At 54.3% G+C, this 23769-nt stretch overlaps 1 protein-coding gene across 7 annotated transcripts in view; it reads right to left on the bottom strand.

The window, feature by feature from the left end:
• Window positions 1-662: 662 nt before the first annotated feature.
• ADAM15 (ADAM metallopeptidase domain 15) overlaps window positions 663-23769 on the bottom strand; it is an 83596-nt gene continuing 60489 nt past the window's right edge. The window contains exons 15-24 of one of the 7 annotated variants that reach the window (XM_063946636.1): window positions 23202-23310; window positions 22752-22947; window positions 21903-21980; window positions 18136-18247; window positions 17913-18060; window positions 17179-17275; window positions 11656-11733; window positions 9724-9795; window positions 3484-3608; window positions 663-1183 (exon numbers count right to left, since the gene is read on the bottom strand). In XM_063946636.1, coding sequence (XP_063802706.1) covers window positions 1135-1183; window positions 3484-3608; window positions 9724-9795; window positions 11656-11733; window positions 17179-17275; window positions 17913-18060; window positions 18136-18247; window positions 21903-21980; window positions 22752-22947; window positions 23202-23310 — 1064 coding nt within the window. In that variant the 3' untranslated portion in view covers window positions 663-1134. Of the gene's footprint in view, window positions 1184-3483; window positions 3609-9723; window positions 9810-11655; window positions 11734-17178; window positions 17276-17912; window positions 18061-18135; window positions 18248-21902; window positions 21981-22751; window positions 22948-23201; window positions 23311-23769 lie in introns of those variants that run through there. The other 6 variants (XM_063946637.1, XM_063946639.1, XM_063946638.1 and 3 more) reach the window with 6 other exon arrangements.

A 23769-nucleotide genomic window follows, 5' to 3' on the forward strand; every position in this document is an offset into this window, starting at 1 on the left:
TGCCAGAGGGCGGAGGTCGGCACCTATGGTCAGAGACAGGCCTGAGGAGGGGGTGTATCTGTCCTACAGTAGGAGCATGGGAGGACCACCTGGGGAACTATACAGGGGGGTGATTTATTGCAGCTGTAAATGCAGGTGGCTTTATCACTGTTATTCCTGCAGCCTGCGGGAGTCCTGGACATGCTGGGACATGTAGTTCTGTTCTGCGGTGCTGTGCAGGTATGTGTATGTCATCGGAGGGGAGTGAGGGGGAGATGTATAAAGCAAAGAGAAAAGGGTGGAGAAGTGGACTAGTGGAGAAGTTGCCCGTGGCAACCAGTCAGCTGCTACCTGTCAGTTACTAGAATGTACTTCCTCAGAGCTGATTGGCTGGACACTGCTTGGTACAGTAACCCCCGGAGTACGGGGTGCGGCGGCTGTAAACATTCCCTATCAGGAAAAACCCAGGTACTTCAAGGTGAGCCAAGTGAGGTCTGGCCCTATTCCCACCACAGGATCCTCAGGGAGGTCAGCCCCAAACATGTTTATCCACAGCAATGATATGGCAGTGTGCGGAGAGTAACTTCTGAGATATATCCGGACAGAGAAGCAAAACAAGATGTGTCAATGTAGGGGAGTGAGAGTGTGAGAGGGCGAGTGTGTGATAATAAAGAGGAAGCAGGTTAGCCATATTTCTTTATCTGCCATCAAGCATCATGGAGAATTCATAGTCACAAGGTTTCCTATGAGACAGTCTGATACAACAAGCCCATTCTGCCCCCTGCTGGCCACTCAGAGTAACAGCAGGAAATGCCGCTCACCTCCCAGGCGTCTGGCCCTCCATTCAGCACAAAGCGTGCCATCGTTAAATAAATCCCTCCAGCCAGACCCCCCCTCTTATTGCACATTATTACGTAAACCCTCCCTACACGCTCTGCCGTAAAAAACACACATGAACCAGCTATATACAGTATTATAGAGTCCATTCAGGGGGGCCCCACAAGTCCAGCTGGGGGTGCAGGGTACAGCCCCACATACTATACACAGTACTGCAATCCCCTATATACACATATCTCCTCCTTCTGCGTCACAGGGCGACTTCCTGGGTGCCAGCCCCTCTAGTGGGGTCTCCTCCATGCAGTCTCCATGTCCCTGCTACAGCCAGGGGGTCCTTCCTGTGTAGGGCGGTGGGGGAGCATGCCTGCTGGCCATGAGAGGAGAGAGTTACAAAACAATATGGTGACTTTATATGTCATCTGACTACTTCATACAAAACTTATTCACACCAATGTCATGTTTCAATGGATCTGTCACCCATACATAACAAGAGAGTTCTACCTGTCCGGTCACTAGGAGCCAGTGACATCACTGAGAGTGCAGCCTATCCGGTCACTAGGAGCCAGTGACATCACTGAGAGTGCAGCCTATCCAGTCACTAGGAGCGAGTGACATCACTGAGAGTGCAGCCTATCCAGTCACTAGGAGCCAGTGACATCACTGAGAGCGCAGCCTATCCAGTCACTAGGAGCCAGTGACATCACTAAGAGTGCAGCCTTTCCAGTCACTAGGAGCCAGTGACATCACTGAGAGTGCAGCCTTTCCAGTCACTAGGAGCCAGTGACATCACTGAGAGTGCAGCCTTTCCAGTCACTAGGAGCCAGTGACATCACTGAGAGTGCAGCCTATCCAGTCACTAGGAGCCAGTGACATCACTGAGAGTGCAGCCTTTCCAGTCACTAGGAGCCAGTGACATCACTGAGAGTGCAGCCTTTCCAGTCACTAGGAGCCAGTGACATCACTGAGAGTGCAGCCTATCCAGTCAATAGGAGCCAGTGACATCACTGAGAGCGCAGCCTATCCAGTCACTAGGAACCAGTAACATCACTGAGAGCGCAGCCTATCCGGTCACTAGGAACCAGTAACATCACTGAGAGTGCAGCCTATCCCGTCACTAGGAGCCAGTGACATCACTGAGAGCGCAGCCTATCCAGTCACTAGGAACCAGTAACATCACTACGAGCGCAGCCTATCCAGTCACTAGGAGCCAGTGACATCACTGAGAGTGCAGCCTATCCAGTCACTAGGAGCCAGTGACATCACTGAGAGTGCAGCCTTTCCAGTCACTAGGAGCCAGTGACATCACTGAGAGTGCAGCCTATCCAGTCAATAGGAGCCAGTAACATCACTGAGAGCGCAGCCTATCCGGTCACTAGGAACCAGTAACATCACTGAGAGTGCAGCCTATCCCGTCACTAGGAGCCAGTGACATCACTGAGAGCGCAGCCTATCCAGTCACTAGGAACCAGTAACATCACTACGAGCGCAGCCTATCCAGTCACTAGGAGCCAGTGACATCACTGAGAGTGCAGCCTATCCAGTCACTAGGAGCCAGTGACATCACTGAGAGTGCAGCCTATCCAGTCAATAGGAGCCAGTGACATCACTGTGAGCGCGGCCTATCCAGTCACTAGGAGCCAGTGACATCACTGAGAGTGCAGCCTATCCAGTCAATAGGAACCAGTAACATCACTGAGAGCGCAGCCTATCCGGTCACTAGGAACCAGTAACATCACTGAGAGTGCAGCCTATCCCGTCACTAGGAGCCAGTGACATCACTGAGAGCGCAGCCTATCCAGTCACTAGGAACTAGTAACATCACTACGAGCGCAGCCTATCCAGTCACTAGGAGCCAGTGACATCACTGAGAGTGCAGCCTATCCAGTCACTAGGAGCCAGTGACATCACTGAGAGTGCAGCCTTTCCAGTCACTAGGAGCCAGTGACATCACTGAGAGTGCAGTCTATCCAGTCAATAGGAGCCAGTGACATCACTGTGAGCGCGGCCTATCCAGTCACTAGGAGCCAGTGACATCACTGAGAGTATAGCCTATCCAGTCACTAGGAGCCAGTGACATCACTGAGAGCGCAGCCTATCCAGTCACTAGGAGCCAGTGACATCACTGAGAGTGCAGCCTATCCAGTCACTAGGAACCAGTGACATCACTGAGAGTGCAGCCTATCCAGTCACTAGTAACTAGTGACATCACTGAGAGCGCGGCCTCAGTAATGTCACTACAGGTTTTAGTGCATACAGGTGACAGCTGGTTCATCATGTGATCAATTCACTAACAGATAAAATCAGTGGGGGATTTACCTAGAGGCTGTAGGGGTGCAGCCACCTCCAGTGAGGGCGTGCATGATCAGTGACTTACCACTGGAGGCACTATCTGATAATCACAGCCGATGCAGGGCCTAGTAGCCGGATCTTGTACACATGCGCCATTCTGATGGTGTTTGTGCACATGTGCCAGTTATCAGCATAGGGCCTGATTGTCCAACATGGGCAGTCCGGAACCCCGAATGTCCATACTGCTGCACAGTGGGCACACCTAGGAGCTGCCACTAGATACACCCAGTCATAGTACTTCCTGTGTCAGAATTAAGGTTCTTCCAGTACCATGAAACTTGTGTGTTACGTACATGTCTCATACAATGTTTGTCTTACCGTGTTGGCAATGCTGTGATATGGTCAGGATACGCCGGCACACCAAGCAAGGGGTCCTGGCAGGGTAATACAGGACTGAGGGGTATCGGTTTCTTGGGTAGAGGTGGTTTCACTGAGGCGGAGACCTGGAGAGGCAGAAAGTCACATGGCAGGAGTCAGCTTCCCTCCCCTGAGGTGTTACCCTGGGTGTATACACGTGTACACTCACTGGAAGGGGTAGGGGGAGTCAGGGGCATATCTACCCCTTAGCCGAGAAGAGGTGTGGCGCTGCCCGGTGTTACCACCCGCAGCCAGGGGGTAGATACAAATAGTAGTTCTGTCTAGAGCAGTAATCAGTGCCCGCTGCATGCATATAGCAGTGGTGTGTCCAGCTACTTCTCTGCCAGGCGCAGCGCTACCAATATCCATTCCAGCTCCTCCGGCTCCGGCACTGGTTGCAGAATGAGCCCTAATACTGTGTGGATTTTTATGTGTATGGGGCACTACTACTGTGTGGATGCAATGTGTATGGGGCACTACTACTGTGTGGATGCAATGTGTATGGGGCACTACTACTGTGTGGATGCAATGTGTATGGGGCACTACTACTGTGTGGGTGTAATGTGTATGGGGCACTACTACTGTGTGGGTGTAATGTGTATGGGGCACTACTACTGTGTGGGTGTAATGTGTATGGGGCACTACTACTGTGTGGGTGTAATGTGTATGGGGCACTACTACTGTGTGGGTGTAATGTGTATGGGGCACTACTACTGTGTGGATGCAATGTGTATGGGGCACTACTACTGTGTAGATGCAATGTGTATGGGGCACTACTACTGTGTGGATGCAATGTGTATGGGGCACTATTACTGTGTAGATGCAATGTGTATGGGGCACTACTACTGTGTGGATGCAATGTGTATGGGGCACTACTACTGTGTGGATGCAATGTGTATGGGGCACTATTACTGTGTGGATGCAATGTGTATGGGGCACTACTACTGTGTGGATGCAATGTGTATGGGGCACTACTACTGTGTGGATGCAATGTGTATGGGGCACTATTACTGTGTGGATGCAATGTGTATGGGGCACTACTACTGTGTGGATGCAATGTGTATGGGGCACTACTACTGTGTGGATGCAATGTGTATGGGGCACTACTACTGTGTGGATGCAATGTGTATGGGGCACTATTACTGTGTGGGCATAATATGTATGGGGCACTACTACTGTGTAGATGCAATGTGTATGGGGCACTACTACTGTGTGGATGCAATGTGTATGGGGCACTATTACTGTGTGGATGCAATGTGTATGGGGCACTACTACTGTGTGGGTGTAATGTGTATGGGGCACTACTACTGTGTGGGTGTAATGTGTATGGGGCACTACTACTGTGTGGGTGTAATGTGTATGGGGCACTACTACTGTGTGGGTGTAATGTGTATGGGGCACTACTACTGTGTGGATGCAATGTGTATGGGGCACTATTACTGTGTGGATGCAATGTGTATGGGGCACTATTACTGTGTAGATGCAATGTGTATGGGGCACTACTACTGTGTGGATGCAATGTGTATGGGGCACTACTACTGTGTGGATGCAATGTGTATGGGGCACTACTACTGTGTGGATGCAATGTGTATGGGGCACTACTACTGTGTGGATGCAATGTGTATGGGGCACTACTACTGTGTGGATGCAATGTGTATGGGGCACTATTACTGTGTGGATGCAATGTGTATGGGGCACTACTACTGTGTGGATGCAATGTGTATGGGGCACTATTACTGTGTGGATGCAATGTGTATGGGGCACTACTACTGTGTGGATGCAATGTGTATGGGGCACTACTACTGTGTGGATGCAATGTGTATGGGGCACTATTACTGTGTGGATGCAATGTGTATGGGGCACTACTACTGTGTGGATGCAATGTGTATGGGGCACTACTACTGTGTGGATGCAATGTGTATGGGGCACTACTACTGTGTGGATGCAATGTGTATGGGGCACTATTACTGTGTGGGCATAATATGTATGGGGCACTACTACTGTGTGGATGCAATGTGTATGGGGCACTACTACTGTGTGGATGCAATGTGTATGGGGCACTATTACTGTGTGGATGCAATGTGTATGGGGCACTATTACTGTGTGGATGCAATGTGTATGGGGCACTACTACTGTGTGGATGCAATGTGTATGGGGCACTATTACTGTGTGGATGCAATGTGTATGGGGCACTACTACTGTGTGGATGCAATGTGTATGGGGCACTACTACTGTGTGGATGCAATGTGTATGGGGCACTATTACTGTGTGGATGCAATGTGTATGGGGCACTACTACTGTGTGGATGCAATGTGTATGGGGCACTACTACTGTGTGGATGCAATGTGTATGGGGCACTACTACTGTGTGGATGCAATGTGTATGGGGCACTATTACTGTGTGGGCATAATATGTATGGGGCACTACTACTGTGTGGATGCAATGTGTATGGGGCACTACTACTGTGTGGATGCAATGTGTATGGGGCACTATTACTGTGTGGATGCAATGTGTATGGGGCACTACTACTGTGTGGGTGTAATGTGTATGGGGCACTACTACTGTGTGGGTGTAATGTGTATGGGGCACTACTACTGTGTGGGTGTAAAGTGTATGGGGCACTACTACTGTGTGGATGCAATGTGTATGGGGCACTATTACTGTGTGGATGCAATGTGTATGGGGCACTATTACTGTGTAGATGCAATGTGTATGGGGCACTACTACTGTGTGGATGCAATGTGTATGGGGCACTACTACTGTGTGGATGCAATGTGTATGGGGCACTATTACTGTGTGGATGCAATGTGTATGGGGCACTACTACTGTGTGGATGCAATGTGTATGGGGCACTACTACTGTGTGGATGCAATGTGTATGGGGCACTACTACTGTGTGGATGCAATGTGTATGGGGCACTATTACTGTGTGGATGCAATGTGTATGGGGCACTACTACTGTGTGGATGCAATGTGTATGGGGCACTACTACTGTGTGGATGCAATGTGTATGGGGCACTACTACTGTGTGGGTGTAATGTGTATGGGGCACTACTACTGTGTGGATGCAATGTGCATGGGGCACTATTACTGTGTGGGCATAATGTGTATGGGGCACTACTACTGTGTTGATGCAATGTGTATGGGGCACTACTACTGTGTGGATGCAATGTGTATGGGGCACTACTACTGTGTAGATGCAATGTGTATGGGGCACTACTACTGTGTGGGTGTAATGTGTATGGGGCACTATTACTGTGTGGATGCAATGTGTATGGGGCACTACTACTGTGTGGATGCAATGTGGATGGGGCACTACTACTGTGTGGATGCAATGTGTATGAGGCACTATTACTGTGTGGGCGTAATGTGTATAGGGCACTACTACTGTGTGGGTGTAATGTGTATGGGGCACTACTACTGTGTGGATGCAATGTGTATGGGGCACTACTACTGTGTGGATGCAATGTGTATGGGGCACTACTACTGTGTAGATGCAATGTGTATGGGGCACTACTACTGTGTGGGTGTAATGTGTATGGGGCACTACTACTGTGTAGATGCAATGTGTATGGGGCACTACTACTGTGTGGGTGTAATGTGTATGGGGCACTACTACTGTGTGGGTGTAATGTGTATGGGGCACTACTACTGTGTGGATGCAATGTGTATGGGGCACTACTACTGTGTAGATGCAATGTGTATGGGGCACTACTACTGTGTGGGTGTAATGTGTATGGGGCACTACTACTGTGTGGATGCAATGTGTATGGGGCACTATTACTGTGTGGATGCAATGTGTATGGGGCACTACTACTGTGTGGATGCAATGTGTATGGGGCACTACTACTGTGTGGGTGTAATGTGTATGGGCGCCTACTGTGTGGGCGTAATGTGTATGGGGCACTACTACTGTGTGGGTGTAATGTGTATGGGGCACTACTACTGTGTGGATGCAATGTGTATGGGGCACTACTACTGTGTGGATGCAATGTGTATGGGGCACTACTACTGTGTGGGTGTAATGTGTATGGGGCACTACTACTGTGTGGATGCAATGTGTATGGGGCACTACTACTGTGTGGGTGTAATGTGTATGGGGCACTATTACTGTGTGGATGCAATGTGTATGGGGCACTACTACTGTGTGGATGCAATGTGTATGGGGCACTACTACTGTGTGGATGCAATGTGTATGGGGCACTACTACTGTGTGGGTGTAATGTGTATGGGGCACTATTACTGTGTGGATGCAATGTGTATGGGGCACTATTACTGTGTGGATGTAATGTGTATGGGGCACTACTACTGTGTAGATGCAATGTGTATGGGGCACTACTACTGTGTGGATGCAATGTGTATGGGGCACTACTACTGTGTGGGTGTAATGTGTATGGGGCACTACTACTGTGTGGATGCAATGTGTATGGGGCACTGCTACTGTGTGGATGCAATGTGTATGGGGCACTACTACTGTGTAGATGCAATGTGTATGGGGCACTACTACTGTGTGGATGCAATGTGTATGGGGCACTACTACTGTGTGGGTGTAATGTGTATGGGGCACTATTACTGTGTGGGTGTAATGTGTATGGGCCACTAAATATGGGTACCAGTCCTCTAGATACATACAGTACATCCCTGGAAGGAGCGGCCAATGTGCCATTGTCCAGTATAGCTATAGTGAGGGCCGGGGATGCTGGGCTCATTCCTGTGTACTCATTAACCAAAATAACCTGTCAGACAGAGTGGAGCCTAGGGACAATTTTACCAAGAACTGGTCTTTCCCTGCTCATGTCAACTCCGTTCTCTGAGGTCTCTCGGTAATGGTAGACTGCAGTCTCAGTTACTGAAGGAAGGGCGCCATCTAGTGTCTGACATCAACCTCTGCAAACAATAAACCGTATGACAACACTACTGTTCCACCACCATACCACAGTATCTGTATATCCGTGAGGGGTATATAGTGCCGGACACATGAAGAAGAGACCTGTGAGGGGTATATAGTGCAGGACACATGAAGAAGAGACCTGTGATGGGTATATAGTGCATGACACATGAAGGAGAGACCTGTGAGGGGTATATATAGTGCTGGACACATGAAGAAGAGACCTGTGAGGGGTATATAGTGCAGGACACATGAAGAAGAGACCTGTGATGGGTATATAGTGCAGGACATATGAAGAAGAGACCTGTGAGGGGTATATAGTGCAGGACACATGAAGAAGAGACCTGTGATGGGTATATAGTGCAGGACACATGAAGAAGAGACCTGTGAGGGGTATATAGTGCCGGACACATGAAGAAGAGACCTGTGAGGGGTATATAGTGCAGGACACATGAAGAAGAGACCTGTGAGGGGTATATAGTGCAGGACACATGAAGAAGAGACCTGTGATGGGTATATAGTGCCGGACACATGAAGAAGAGACCTGTGATGGGTATATAGTGCCGGACACATGAAGAAGAGACCTGTGATGGGTATATAGTGCAGGACACATGAAGAAGAGACCTGTGAGGGGTATATAGTGCAGGACACATGAAGAAGAGACCTGTGAGGGGTATATAGTGCTGGACACATGAAGAAGAGACCTGTGAGGGGTATATAGTGCAGGACACATGAAGAAGAGACCTGTGAGGGGTATATAGTGCAGGACACATGAAGAAGAGACCTGTGAGGGGTATATAGTGCTGGACACATGAAGAAGAGACCTGTGAGGGGTATATAGTGCAGGACACATGAAGAAGAGACCTGTGAGGGGTATATAGTGCAGGACACATGAAGAAGAGACCTGTGAGGGGTATATAGTGCAGGACACATGAAGAAGAGACCTGTGATGGGTACATGCCTGTGATGGGTACATGCCTCTTGCGCCATTTTCCTGGTGATTTGTGCAGCGCTGCTGCCGTCGGTGTGGAACGCCGGAGACGTAATTATACAAAAAATGGTTGCAGGCTGTGCGGTGTGGGCCCCCTGGATCCCGGGCCCCCTGTACACGGCACACACTGCACCCATTATATATACGCCACTGCTGTGCGGCTGAATCACATCGCCCGCCACTGTTACCCAGAGCTGTCTGCAGCATTTACCCCCCTGCGCGGCAGTTACATAAATAATCATTATACAGATATAACTCCTCCACGCCCCTGTCCTCCGGGTGGTCTCACAGGGAGCCCCCATACAGTGTGCGCTGCTGGTTACCTGGGCCTTCCTCAGGAGGGGGTCTGCAGGAAGAGGGCGACTTGGGGCAGGTGGCCTGTCCTGAGCATCAGCCTGGATGAAGAGAGCTGTGAGAATGACAGTCAGCCATGCAGGAGGTCTGTGCCAGGCAGCAGAGGGCACCGGCCCCGAGAGGGTGAGGGAATTACCACACACAGGACATACAAAGCAGAGGGCACCGGCCCCGAGAGGGTGAGGGAATTACCACACACAGGACATACAAAGCAGAGGGCACCGGCCCCGAGAGGGTGAGGGAATTACCACACACAGGACATACAAAGCAGAGGGCACCGGCCCCGAGAGGGAGATGGAATTACCACACACAGGACATACAAAGCAGAGGGCACCGACCCCGAGAGGGAGATGGAATTACCACACACAGGACATACAAAGCAGAGGGCACCGACCCCGAGAGGGTGAGGGAATTACCACACACAGGACATACAAAGCAGAGGGCACCGGCCCCGAGAGGGTGAGGGAATTACCACACACAGGACATACAAAGCAAAGGGCACCGGCCCTGAAAGGGTGAGGGAATTACCACACACAGGACATATAAAGCAGAGGGCACCGGCCCCGAGAGGGTGAGGGAATTACCACACACAGGACATACAAAGCAGAGGGCACCGGCCCCGAGAGGGTGAGGGAATTACCACACACAGGACATACAAAGCAGAGGGCACCGACCCCGAGAGGGTGAGGGAATTACCACACACAGGACATACAAAGCAGAGGGCACCGGCCCCGAGAGGGTGAGGGAATTACCACACACAGGACATACAAAGCAGAGGGCACCGGCCCCGAGAGGGTGAGGGAATTACCACACAGAGGACATACAAAGCAGAGGGCACCGGCCCCGAGAGGGTGAGGGAATTACCACACCGAGGACATACAAAGCAGAGGGCACCGACCCCGAGAGGGTGAGGGAATTACCACACACAGGACATACAAAGCAGAGGGCACCGGCCCCGAGAGGGTGAGGGAATTACAAAGCAGAGCGGCATGCATGTCACATGGCACCAGGGCCCCACCACCGGGATGTGATTACACCACACAGGGGCCACACCTCTGCCCCACCACCGGAATGTGATTACACCACACAGGGGCCCCACCAACAGGGGCCACACCTCTGCCCCACCACCGGGCTGTGATTACACCACACAGAGGCCACACCTCTGCCCCACCACCGGGCTGTGATTACACCACACATGGGCCACACCTCTGCACCACACAGGGGCCACACCCCTGCCCCACCACCGGGCTGTGATTACACCACACAGGGGCCACACCTCTGCCCCACCACCGGGCTGTGATTACACCACACAGGGGCCACACCTCTGCCCCACCACCGGGCTGTGATTACACCACACAGGAGCCACACCTCTGCACCACACAGGGGCCACACCTCTGCCCCATCACCGGGATGTGATTACACCACACAGGGGCCACACCTTTGCCCCACCACTGGGCTGTGATTACACCACACAGGGGCCACACCTCTGCCCCACCACCGGGGTGTAATTACACCACACAGGGGCCACACATCTGCCCCACCACCGGGCTGTGATTACACCACACAGGGGCCACACCTCTGCACCTCACAGGGGCCACACCTCTGCCCCACCACCGGGCTGTGATTACACCACACAGGGGCCACACCTCTGCACCTCACAGGGGCCACACCTCTGCCCCACCACCGGGCTGTGATTACACCACACAGGGGCCGCACCTCTGCCCCACCACCGGGATGTGATTACACCACACAGGGGCCACACCTCTGCCCCACCACCGGGATGTGATTACACCACAAAGGGGCCACACCTCTGCCCCACCACTGGGGATGTAAGTACACTATACAGGGGCCACACAACACACAGTTTGAGAGACACTCCACTACACACTACAACACGTTACCTGGCAGCGCCTCAGCACTGGGTCAGGTGGGAGAGGCTTGGACGGTGGCTCTGGACGGTCAGTGCCCTGATAATCGGGCTGAGCAGGAAAAGCGGAAAACATTTCTCAGGAGCAGGAATAGAGCAATGTTACAGCAAAGCGGTCACATATCAGGGGTCAGGGAGAGAGAGCAGCGGGAGAGTGGAGGGGTCACATATCAGGGGTCAGGGAGAGAGAGCAGCGGGAGAGTGGAGGGGTCACATATCAGGGGTCAGGGAGAGAGAGCAGCGGGAGAGTGGAGGGGTCACATATCAGGGGTCAGGGAGAGAGAGCAGCGGGAGAGTGGAGGGGTCACATATCAGGGGTCAGGGAGAGAGAGCAGCGGGAGAGTGGAGGGGTCACATATCAGGGGTCAGGGAGAGAGAGCAGCGGGAGAGTGGAGGGGTCACATATCAGGGGTCAGGGAGAGAGAGCAGCGGGAGAGTGGAGGGGTCAGGGAGAGAGAGCAGCGGGAGAGTGGAGGGGTCACAGATTGGGGGTCAGGGAGAGTGAAGGGGTCACAGATTGGGGGTCAGTGAGAGAGAGCAGCGGGAGAGTGGAGGGGTCACAGATTGGGGGTCAGGGAGAGTGAAGGGGTCACAGATTGGGGGTCAGGGAGAGAGAGCAGCGGGAGAGTGGAGGGGTCACAGATTGGGGGTCAGGGAGAGTGAAGGGGTCACAGATTGGGGGTCAGGGAGAGAGAGCAGCGGGATAGTGGAGGGGTCACAGATTGGGGGTCAGGGAGAGTGGAGGGGTCACAGATTGGGGGTCAGGGAGAGAGCAAGGGAGAGTGGAGGGGTCACAGATTGGGGGTCAGGGAGAGAGAGCAGCGGGATAGTGGAGGGGTCACAGATTGGGGGTCAGGGATAGTGAAGGGGTCACAGATTGGGGGTCAGGGAGAGAGAGCAGCGGGATAGTGGAGGGGTCACAGATTGGGGGTCAGGGAGAGTGGAGGGGTCACAGATTGGGGGTCAGGGAGAGAGCAGCGGGATAGTGGAGGGGTCACAGATTGGGGGTCAGGGAGAGAGAGCAGCGGGATAGTGGAGGGGCCACAGATTGGGGGTCAGGGAGAGTGGAGGGGTCACAGATTGGGGGTCAGGGAGAGAGCAGCGGGATAGTGGAGGGGTCACATATCAGGGGTCATGGAGAGAGAGCAACGGGATAGTGGAGGGGTCACAGATTGGGGGTCAGGGAGAGAGAGCAGCGGGATAGTGGAGGGTTCACAGATTGGGGGTCAGGGAGAGAGAGCAGCGGGAGAGTGGAGGGGTCACAGATTGGGGGTCAGGGAGAGAGAGCAGCGGGATAGTGGAGGGGTCACAGATTGGGGGTCAGGGAGAGTGGAGGGGTCACAGATTGGGGGTCAGGGAGAGAGCAGCGGGAGAGTGGAGGGGTCACATATCAGGGGTCAGGGAGAGAGAGCAGCGGGATAGTGGAGGGGTCACAGATTGGGGGTCAGGGAGAGAGAGCAGAGGGAGAGTTGAGGGGTCACAGATTGGGGGTCAGGGAGAGAGAGCAGCGGGAGAGTGGAGGGGTCACAGATTGGGGGTCAGGGAGAGAGAGCAGCGGGATAGTGGAGGGGTCACAGATTGGGGGTCAGGGAGAGTGGAGGGGTCACAGATTGGGGGTCAGGGAGAGCAGCGGGATAGTGGAGGGGTCACATATCAGGGGTCAGGGAGAGAGAGCAGCGGGAGAGTGGAGGGGTCACATCAGGGGTCAGGGAAAGAGCAGTGGGAGAGTGGAGGGGTCACATATCAGGGGTCAGGGAGAGAGAGCAGCGGGATAGTGGAGGGGTCACAGATTGGGGGTCAGGGAGAGAGAGCAGCGGGATAGTGGAGGGGTCACAGATTGGGGGTCAGGGAGAGTGGAGGGGTCACAGATTGGGGGCCAGGGAGAGAGCAGTGGGAGAGTGGAGGGGTCACATATCAGGGGTCAGCGAGAGAGAGCAGCGGGATAGTGGAGGGGTCACAGATTGGGGTCAGGGAGAGAGAGCAGCGGGAGAGTGGAGGGGTCACAGATTGGGGGTCAGGGAGAGAGAGCAGCGGGAGAGTGGAGGGGTCACATATCAGGGGTCAGGGAGAGAGAGCAGCGGGATAGTGGAGGGGTCACAGATTGGGGGTCAGGGAGAGAGAGCAGCGGGATAGTGGAGGGGTCACAGATTGGGGGTCAGGGAGAGAGAGCAGCGGGAGAGTGGAGGGGTCACAGATTGGGGGTCAGGGAGAGAGAGCAGCGGGATAGTGGAGGGGTCACAGATTGGGGGTCAGGGAGAGAGAGCAGCGGGATAGTGGAGGGGTCACAGATTGGGGGTCAGGGAGAGAGAGCAGCGGGATAGTGGAGGGGTCACAGATTGGGGGTCAGGGAGAGAGAGCAGCGGGAGAGTGGAGGGGTCACAGATTGGGGGTCAGGGAGAGAGAGCAGCGGGATAGTGGAGGGGTCACAGATTGGGGGTCAGGGAGAGTGGAGGGGTCACAGATTGGGGGTCAGGGAGAGAGCAGCGGGATAGTGGAGGGGTCACAGATTGGGGGTCAGGGAGAGAGAGCAGCGGGATAGTGGAGGGGTCACAGATTGGGGGTCAGGGAGAGAGAGCAGCAGGATAGTGGAGGGGTCACAGATTGGGGATCAGGGAGAGAGAGCAGCGGGAGAGTTGAGGGGTCACAGATTGGGGGTCAGGGAGAGAGAGCAGCGGGAGAGTGGAGGGGTCACAGATTGGGGGTCAGGGAGAGAGAGCAGCGGGAGAGTGAAGGGGTCACAGATTGGGGGTCAGGGAGAGTGGAGGGGTCACAGATTGGGGGTCAGGGAGAGAGCAGCGGGATAGTGGAGGGGTCACAGATTGGGGGTCAGGGAGAGTGGAGGGGTCACAGATTGGGGGTCAGGGAGAGAGCAGCGGGAGAGTGGAGGGGTCACAGATTGGGGGTCAGGGAGAGAGCAGCGGGAGAGTGAAGGGGTCAGGGAGAGAGCAGCGGGATAGTGGAGGGGTCACATATCAGGGGTCAGGGAGAGAGCAGCGGGAGAGTGGAGGGGTCACATATCAGGGGTCAGGGAGAGAGCAGCGGGAGAGTGGAGGGGTCAGGGAGAGAGCAGCGGGATAGTGGAGGGGTCACATATCAGGGGTCAGGGAGAGAGCAGCGGGATAGTGGAGGGGTCACATATCAGGGGTCAGGGAGAGAGCAGCGGGATAGTGGAGGGGTCACATATCAGGGGTCAGGGAGAGAGAAGTGGGAGAGTGGAGGGGTCACATATCAGGGGTCAGGGAGAGAGCAGTGGGAGAGTGGAGGGGTCACATATCAGGGGTCAGGGAGAGAGAAGTGGGAGAGTGGAGGGGTCACATATCAGGGGTCAGGGAGAGAGCAGTGGGAGAGTGGAGGGGTCACATATCAGGGGTCAGGGAGAGAGCAGCGGGAGAGTGGAGGGGTCAGGGAGAGAGCAGCGGGATAGTGGAGGGGTCACATATCAGGGGTCAGGGAGAGAGAAGTGGGAGAGTGGAGGGGTCACATATCAGGGGTCAGGGAGAGAGCAGTGGGAGAGTGGAGGGGGTTTAGGATAACATGGGTAGACATACAGTAACAGGGAGGATGGGATGAGGATGAGTTTCGGGGGGACATGCGAGAGAAGAGATTGGTGCAAACAGAACAAGGATGTGGAGAGAAGAGAAAAATGAGATATTGTTAATATTATAAGAGGTTAGTCTCATGCTATGGAACACGCCAAGACACATGCAGTGTAGCCATGCTATATACTGTGAGTGACCAGCGGCTGACCCCCCACCTGGAGGGAATACCCGTGTACATACAACATATAACACAAAGACACCTACCTCATACCTCTCTCCGTACCTCATACCTCTCTCCTCACGTCTTCTGTCTATAATCCCTATCTCCGTTCCTTATCTTTTTCCTCCCATTCTACCTCTATATTCCCCATCTTCCTACCTCATCCCTCTCACTACCTCTGTTCCTAATCCTGCTCTCCTTCCGTCCTCCGTTCCTCATCCCTCTCCCCTCCTGTCCATATTCGCTATCTCATCCCTCTCTACTCCGTCAGTATTCCCTATCTCTCCCGTCCTGTCTATATGTCCTCATCTCTTTCCCTCCACCCCTCCGGCCTCTCCTCAGTGTTTCCAGGGAGTGACACAGGACACGTACTCCAGACCCCATTACACAGGACCTATGTCAGTATTCCCTACCTCTCCCGTCCTGTCTATATGTCCTCATCTCTTTCCCTCCGGCCTCTCCTCAGTGTTGCCAGGGAGTGACACAGGACACATACTCGAGACCCCATTACACAGGACCTATGTCAGTATTCCCTACCTCTCCCGTCCTGTCTATATGTCCTCATCTCTTTCCCTCCACCCCTCCGGCCTCTCCTAAGTGTTTCCAGGGAGTGACATAGGACACATACTCCAGACACCATTACACAGGACCTATGTCAGTATTCCCTACCTCTCCCGTCCTGTCTATATGTCCTCATCTCTTTCCCTCCACCCCTCCGGCCTCTCCTCAATGTTGCCAGGGAGTTACATAGGACACGTACTCCAGACACCATTACACAGGACCTATGTCAGTATTCCCTACCTCTCCCGTCCTGTCTATATGTCCTCATCTCTTTCCCTCCACCCCTCCGGCCTCTCCTCAGTGTTTCCAGGGAGTGACATAGGGCACGTACTCCAGACACCATTACACAGGACCTATGTCAGTATTCCCTACCTCTCCCGTCCTGTCTATATGGCCTCATCTCTTTCCCTCCACCCCTCCGGCCTCTCCTCAGTGTTTCCAGGGAGTGACACAGGACACATACTCCAGACCCCATTACACAGGACCTATGTCAGTATTCCCTACCTCTCCCGTCCTGTCTATATGGCCTCATCTCTTTCCCTCCACCCTCTCCTCAGTGTTGCCAGGGAGTGACACAGGACACGTACTCCAGACCCCATTACACAGGACCTATGTCAGTATTCCCTACCTCTCCCGTCCTGTCTATATGGCCTCATCTCTTTCCCTCCACCCTCTCCTCAGTGTTTCCAGGGAGTGACACAGGACACGTACTCCAGACCCCATTACACAGGACCTATGTCAGTATTCCCTACCTCTCCCGTCCTGTCTATATGGCCTCATCTCTTTCCCTCCACACCTCCGGCCTCTCCTCAGTGTTTCCAGGGAGTGACACAGGACACGTACTCCAGACCCCATTACACAGGACCTATGTCAGTATTCCCTACCTCTCCCGTCCTGTCTATATGGCCTCATCTCTTTCCCTCCACCCTCTCCTCAGTGTTGCCAGGGAGTGACACAGGACACGTACTCCAGACCCCATTACACAGGACCTATGTCAGTATTCCCTACCTCTCCCGTCCTGTCTATATGGTCTCATCTCTTTCCCTCCACCCTCTCCTCAGTGTTGCCAGGGAGTGACATAGGACACATACTCCAGACCCCATTACACAGGACCTATGTCAGTATACGCCATGCAGTGTGTACCTCATGTGATCACCAGGACCGCCCCATCTCTCACCTGATGACTGGCGGACATCACCTGCAGCTCCGTACTCTGCGTCCAGTGAGGCGGAGGTGGGCGCTGTGGGCGGGGCTGGCTGCTGTTCTGAGTTACTCTGTAGGAGGGCAGGTCAGAGAACTGGATGAGTATACAATACAGAGCCGAAGGTGGAGCTGGGGGATGCATAGATACATTTCCTGACATTTACTGACCTGTACCGACATTTGCTGACCTGTACCGACATTTACTGACCTGTACAGACATTTACTGACCTGTACCGATGTTTACTGACCTGTACCGACATTTACTGACCTGTACAGACATTTCTTGACCTGTACAGACATTTCCTGACCTGTACCGACATTTCCTGACCTGTACCGACATTTACTGACCTCTACTGATATTTACTGACCTGTACAGACATTTCCTGACCTGTACTGATATTTACTGACCTGTACCGACATTTACTGACCTGTACTGATATTTACTGACCTGTACAGACATTTCCTGACCTGTACAGACATTTCCTGACCTGTACCGACATTTACTGACCTGTACCGACATTTACTGACCTGTACAGACATTTCCTGACCTGTACAGACATTTCCTGACCTGTACAGACATTTACTGACCTGTACAGACATTTACTGACCTGTACTGATATTTACTGACCTGTACAGACATTTTCTGACCTGTACTGATATTTACTGACCTGTACAGACATTTCCTGACCTGTACCGATATTTACTGACCTGTACTGACATTTGCTGCTCTTGCTGAAGGTGTTACTGAGCTTGCTCTGGATACAGCTCCTCTTCCGGTAACAGGTAATGATCAGGCAGAGGAGGAGGAGGAGGAGCAGGAGGACTGGGAGCACGGTGCTGGTGACTGTACTGCTGCCTGCATGGGACACTCAGGTATAGATCACGCCTATATGACAATTATCATGAGAGTACAGTCTGAAGTCATGCTTACCACGCTCCAGGGCCACCGGCCCACTGTCGGCGCTGCCGCCGTACCCAGACTGCTCACAGTCCGGTGGGGCCCAGCCAAGGTCACAATGACAGTTATTGTTACTGTTACAGATCTGAGGGTCAGAATTATAGAGAGATGGTGAGAAAATGGGGACTCTGTAACCCGAGACTGAGATGGACAGGTGGGAAGTGGGGAGTGGACAGAGATGGACAGGTGGGAAGTGGGGAGTGGACAGAGATGAACAGGTGGGAAGTGGGGAGTGGACAGAGATGGACAGGTGGGAAGAGGGGAGTGGACAGAGATGGACAGGTGGGAAGTGGGGAGTGGACAGAGATGGACAGGTGGGAAGTGGGGAGTGGACAGAGATGGACAGGTGGGAAGTGGGGAGTGGACAGAGATGGACAGGTGGGAAGTGGGGAGTGGACAGAGATGGACAGGTGGGAAGTGGGGAGTGGACAGAGATGGACAGGTGGGAAGTGGGGAGTGGACAGAGATGGACAGGTGGGGAGTGGACAGAGATGGACAGGTGGGAAGTGGGGAGTGGACAGAGATGGACAGGTGGGAAGTGGGGAGTGGACAGAGATGGACAGGTGGGAAGTGGGGAGTGGACAGAGATGAACAGGTGGGGAGTGGACAGAGATGGACAGGTGGGAAGTGGGGAGTGGACAGAGATGGACAGGTGGGAAGTGGGGAGTGGACAGAGATGGACAGGTGGGAAGTGGGGAGTGGACAGAGATGGACAGGTGGGAAGAGGGGAGTGGACAGAGATGGACAGGTGGGAAGTGGGGAGTGGACAGAGATGGACAGGTGGGAAGTGGGGAGTGGACAGAGATGGACAGAGATGGACAGGTGGGAAGAGGGGAGTGGACAGAGATGGACAGGTGGGAAGTGGGGAGTGGACAGAGATGGACAGGTGGGAAGTGGGGAGTGGACAGAGATGGACAGGTGGGAAGAGGGGAGTGGACAGAGATGGACAGGTGGGAAGAGGGGAGTGGACAGAGATGGACAGGTGGGAAGTGGGGAGTGGACAGAGATGGACAGGTGGGAAGTGGGGAGTGGACAGAGATGGACAGGTGGGAAGTGGGGAGTGGACAGAGATGGACAGGTGGGAAGTGGGGAGTGGACAGAGATGGACAGGTGGGAAGTGGGGAGTGGACAGAGATGGACAGGTGGGAAGTGGGGAGTGGACAGAGATGGACAGGTGGGGAGTGGACAGAGATGGACAGGTGGGGAGTGGACAGAGATGGACAGGTGGGAAGTGGGGAGTGGACAGAGATGGACAGGTGGGAAGTGGGGAGTGGACAGAGATGAACAGGTGGGGAGTGGACAGAGATGGACAGGTGGGAAGTGGGGAGTGGACAGAGATGGACAGGTGGGAAGTGGGGAGTGGACAGAGATGGACAGGTGGGAAGAGGGGAGTGGACAGAGATGGACAGGTGGGAAGAGGGGAGTGGACAGAGATGGACAGGTGGGAAGTGGGGAGTGGACAGAGATGGACAGGTGGGAAGTGGGGAGTGGACAGAGATGGACAGGTGGGAAGTGGGGAGTGGACAGAGATGGACAGGTGGGAAGTGGGGAGTGGACAGAGATGGACAGGTGGGAAGTGGGGAGTGGACAGAGATGGACAGGTGGGAAGTGGGGAGTGGACAGAGATGGACAGGTGGGAAGAGGGGAGTGGACAGAGATGGACAGGTGGGAAGTGGGGAGTGGACAGAGATGGACAGGTGGGAAGTGGGGAGTGGACAGAGATGGACAGGTGGGAAGTGGGGAGTGGACAGAGATGGACAGGTGGGAAGTGGGGAGTGGACAGAGATGGACAGGTGGGAAGTGGGGAGTGGACAGAGATGGACAGGTGGGAAGTGGGGAGTGGACAGAGATGGACAGGTGGGAAGTGGACAGAGATGGACAGGTGGGAAGTGGGGAGTGGACAGAGATGGACAGGTGGGAAGTGGGGAGTGGACAGAGATGGACAGGTGGGAAGTGGGGAGTGGACAGAGATGGACAGGTGGGAAGAGGGGAGTGGACAGAGATGGACAGGTGGGGAGTGGGGAGTGGACAGAGATGGACAGGTGGGGAGTGGACAGAGATGGACAGGTGGGAAGTGGGGAGTGGACAGAGATGGACAGGTGGGAAGTGGGGAGTGGACAGAGATGGACAGGTGGGAAGTGGGGAGTGGACAGAGATGGACAGGTGGGAAGTGGGGAGTGGACAGAGATGGACAGGTGGGAAGTGGGGAGTGGACAGAGATGGACAGGTGGGAAGTGGGGAGTGGACAGAGATGGACAGGTGGGAAGTGGGGAGTGGACAGAGATGGACAGGTGGGAAGTGGGGAGTGGACAGAGATGGACAGGTGGGAAGTGGGGAGTGGACAGAGATGGACAGGTGGGAAGTGGGGAGTGGACAGAGATGGACAGGTGGGAAGTGGGGAGTGGACAGAGATGGACAGGTGGGAAGTGGGGAGTGGACAGAGATGGACAGGTGGGAAGTGGGGAGTGGACAGAGATGGACAGGTGGGAAGTGGGGAGTGGACAGAGATGGACAGGTGGGAAGTGGGGAGTGGACAGAGATGGACAGGTGGGAAGAGGGGAGTGGACAGAGATGGACAGGTGGGAAGTAGGGAGTGGACAGAGATGGACAGGTGGGGAGTGGGGAGTGGACAGAGATGGACAGGTGGGGAGTGGACAGAGATGGACAGGTGGGGAGTGGGGAGTGGACAGAGATGGACAGGTGGGAAGTGGGGAGTGGACAGAGATGGACAGGTGGGAAGTGGGGAGTGGACAGAGATGGACAGGTGGGAAGAGGGGAGTGGACAGAGATGGACAGGTGGGAAGTGGGGAGTGGACAGAGATGGACAGGTGGGAAGAGGGGAGTGGACAGAGATGGACAGGTGGGAAGTGGGGAGTGGACAGAGATGGACAGGTGGGAAGTGGGGAGTGGACAGAGATGGACAGGTGGGAAGTGGGGAGTGGACAGAGATGGACAGGTGGGAAGTGGACAGAGATGGACAGGTGGGAAGAGGGGAGTGGACAGAGATGGACAGGTGGGTAGTGGGGAGTGGACAGAGATGGACAGGTGGGAAGTGGGGAGTGGACAGAGATGGACAGGTGGGAAGTGGGGAGTGGACAGAGATGGACAGGTGGGAAGAGGGGAGTGGACAGAGATGGACAGGTGGGGAGTGGACAGAGATGGAGAGGTGGGAAGAGGGGAGTGGACAGAGATGGACAGGTGGGAAGTGGGGAGTGGACAGAGATGGACAGAGAGGGACAGGCAGGAAGTAGGGAGTGGACAGAGAGGGACAGGCAGGAAGTAGGGAGTGGACAGAGAGGGACAGGCAGGAAGTAGGGAGTGGACAGAGAGGGACAGGCAGGAAGTAGGGAGTGGACAGAGAGGGACAGGCAGGAAGTAGGGAGTGGATAGAGAGGGACAGGCACGAAGTAGGGAGTGGATAGAGAGGGACAGGCAGGAAGTAGGGAGTGGATAGAGAGGGACAGGCAGGAAGTAGGGAGTGGATGGAGAGGGACAGGCAGGAAGTAGGGAGTGGATAGAGAGGGACAGGCAGGAAGTAGGGAGTGGATAGAGAGGGACAGGCAGGAAGTAGGGAGTGGATGGAGAGGGACAGGCAGGAAGTAGGGAGTGGATAGAGAGGGACAGGCAGGAAGTAGGGAGTGGATGGAGGGGTAGAGACATCAGTAGGAGGGGAAGAAAGCATATTGATAAGAAGGCGGCAGGGGAAAGAGAAGGAAATATGCAGCAGAGGCTCCTCTTACCCCATGTCCTCCGCACTTGTTCCTGCAGGACTGTACTTTCAGCGCTGCTACATCCTGGCACTGCTGATTGACACAGACCTAGGAGAATGCAGGTGGATGGGGTCAGTGCATGCGATATACAGTCATATAGGCACAGTGTGGAACAATTATAATGTTTGGCATGCGTTATAGTGTATATAAGGTATTTATAGCAGTGACGGGGATACGCTGTATACGGGATAGGGGTGTAGGGATTGGGGTGTGTTAGGGGATTGGGGCGTGTTAGGGGATTGGGGCGTGTTAGGGGGTAAGGTGTAGAGGGTGTACAGGACGGGGCTAGGAGTGGGTGTATATAGCAGTAACAGGATAGGGGTGTAGGGATTGGGGTGTGTTAGGGGATTGGGGTGTGTTAGAGGGTAAGGTGTAGAGGGTGTACAGGACGGGGCTAGGAGTGGGTGTATATAGCAGTACCAGGATAGGGGTGTAGGGATTGGGGTGTGTTAGAGGGTAAGGTGTAGAGGGTGTACAGGACGGGGCTAGGAGTGGGTGTATATAGCAGTAACTGGGGACACGCTGTATACAGGATAGGGGTGTAGGGATTGGGGTGTGTTAGAGGGTAAGGTGTAGAGGGTGTGCAGGACGGGGCTAGGAGTGGGTGTATATAGCAGTAACTGGGGACACGCTGTATACAGGATAGGGGTGTAGGGATTGGGGTGTGTTAGAGGGTAAGGTGTAGAGGGTGTGCAGGACGGGGCTAGGAGTGGGTGTATATAGCAGTAACAGGATAGGGGTGTAGGGATTGGGGGTGTCAGGCATTTGGGGCAGATATGGTGCAGGGGACCAGTCAGCTGCGTGACCTGTGGAACGCACCTTTCCTGCTCCACAGACCGTCCCCGTCTTCACAGCAACCAGGTCCCAAATATCGTCTCCCAAGTTGAAGTATGTGCCACGGCAGGAGGTCTGGGAGCCATTGATAAGGACACTGATGGTGATGATCTTTGCACCGTACCCCAGCAGGGGGCGATTACTTCCCCCCTGACATTGAATGGTGCCGCACAGGACATTCCTGCAAGAGAGGACACAGCGCAGGCTGGCTATATGACGTAGGAAGGCTTCTTTTCAGTAACAGCATTGAGACACTGACTGCGGGGACCCATACGTCATATACCCTGAATGATGCTCATTACAGCAACAAGAAACATCCACCGTGTATACACGCAGGAGACCTTTCCCCAGACAATGCAGATATAGGGACAGCCATCGTCTCCCCTTTCTTACAGGGGCATTGGATGTATATAGGACACGTGGGTCGGTAGGTACCTTGGTGTACAGGGCAGGTAAGTGCCATTCACTCTTCGTCCACAGTTTCCGTATTTATCTCCTCTCATGTTCACTTTCGCAAAGCAGGAAAGCGGGGCTGGAGACGAGCCTGCGGGTACAGCACCGTTACACAGCGCGCCCGTACCGCAACATGGAGCCAGTAACGACCCAGTCCTGATTACTGCCCACCAGCCCCATGTAACCGTGTGTGGTCTGTATACCCCCGTCCCCTGTGTCCTCCCTTCTCCCCTGTATACCCCTGTCCCGGCACCTGTGTCCTCCCTTCTCCCCTGTATACCCCCGTCCCAGCACCTGTGACCTCCCTTCTCCCCTGTATACCCCTGTCCCGGCACCTGTGTGTGTGCGCTTCCTTCTCCCCTGTATACCCCCGTCCCGGCACCTGTGTCCTCCCTTCTCCCTGTATACCCCCGTCCCGGCATCTGTGTCCTCCCTTCTCCCCTGTATGTCCCGGCACCTGTGACCTCCCTTCTCCCCTGTATACCCCTGTCCCGGCATCTGTGTGTGCTTCCTTCTCCCCTGTATACCCCCGTCCCGGCACCTGTGTGTG

The sequence above is a fragment of the Pseudophryne corroboree genome, chromosome 12 (genome assembly GCF_028390025.1).
Source record: "Pseudophryne corroboree isolate aPseCor3 chromosome 12, aPseCor3.hap2, whole genome shotgun sequence".
Lineage (NCBI taxonomy): Eukaryota > Metazoa > Chordata > Amphibia > Anura > Myobatrachidae > Pseudophryne > Pseudophryne corroboree.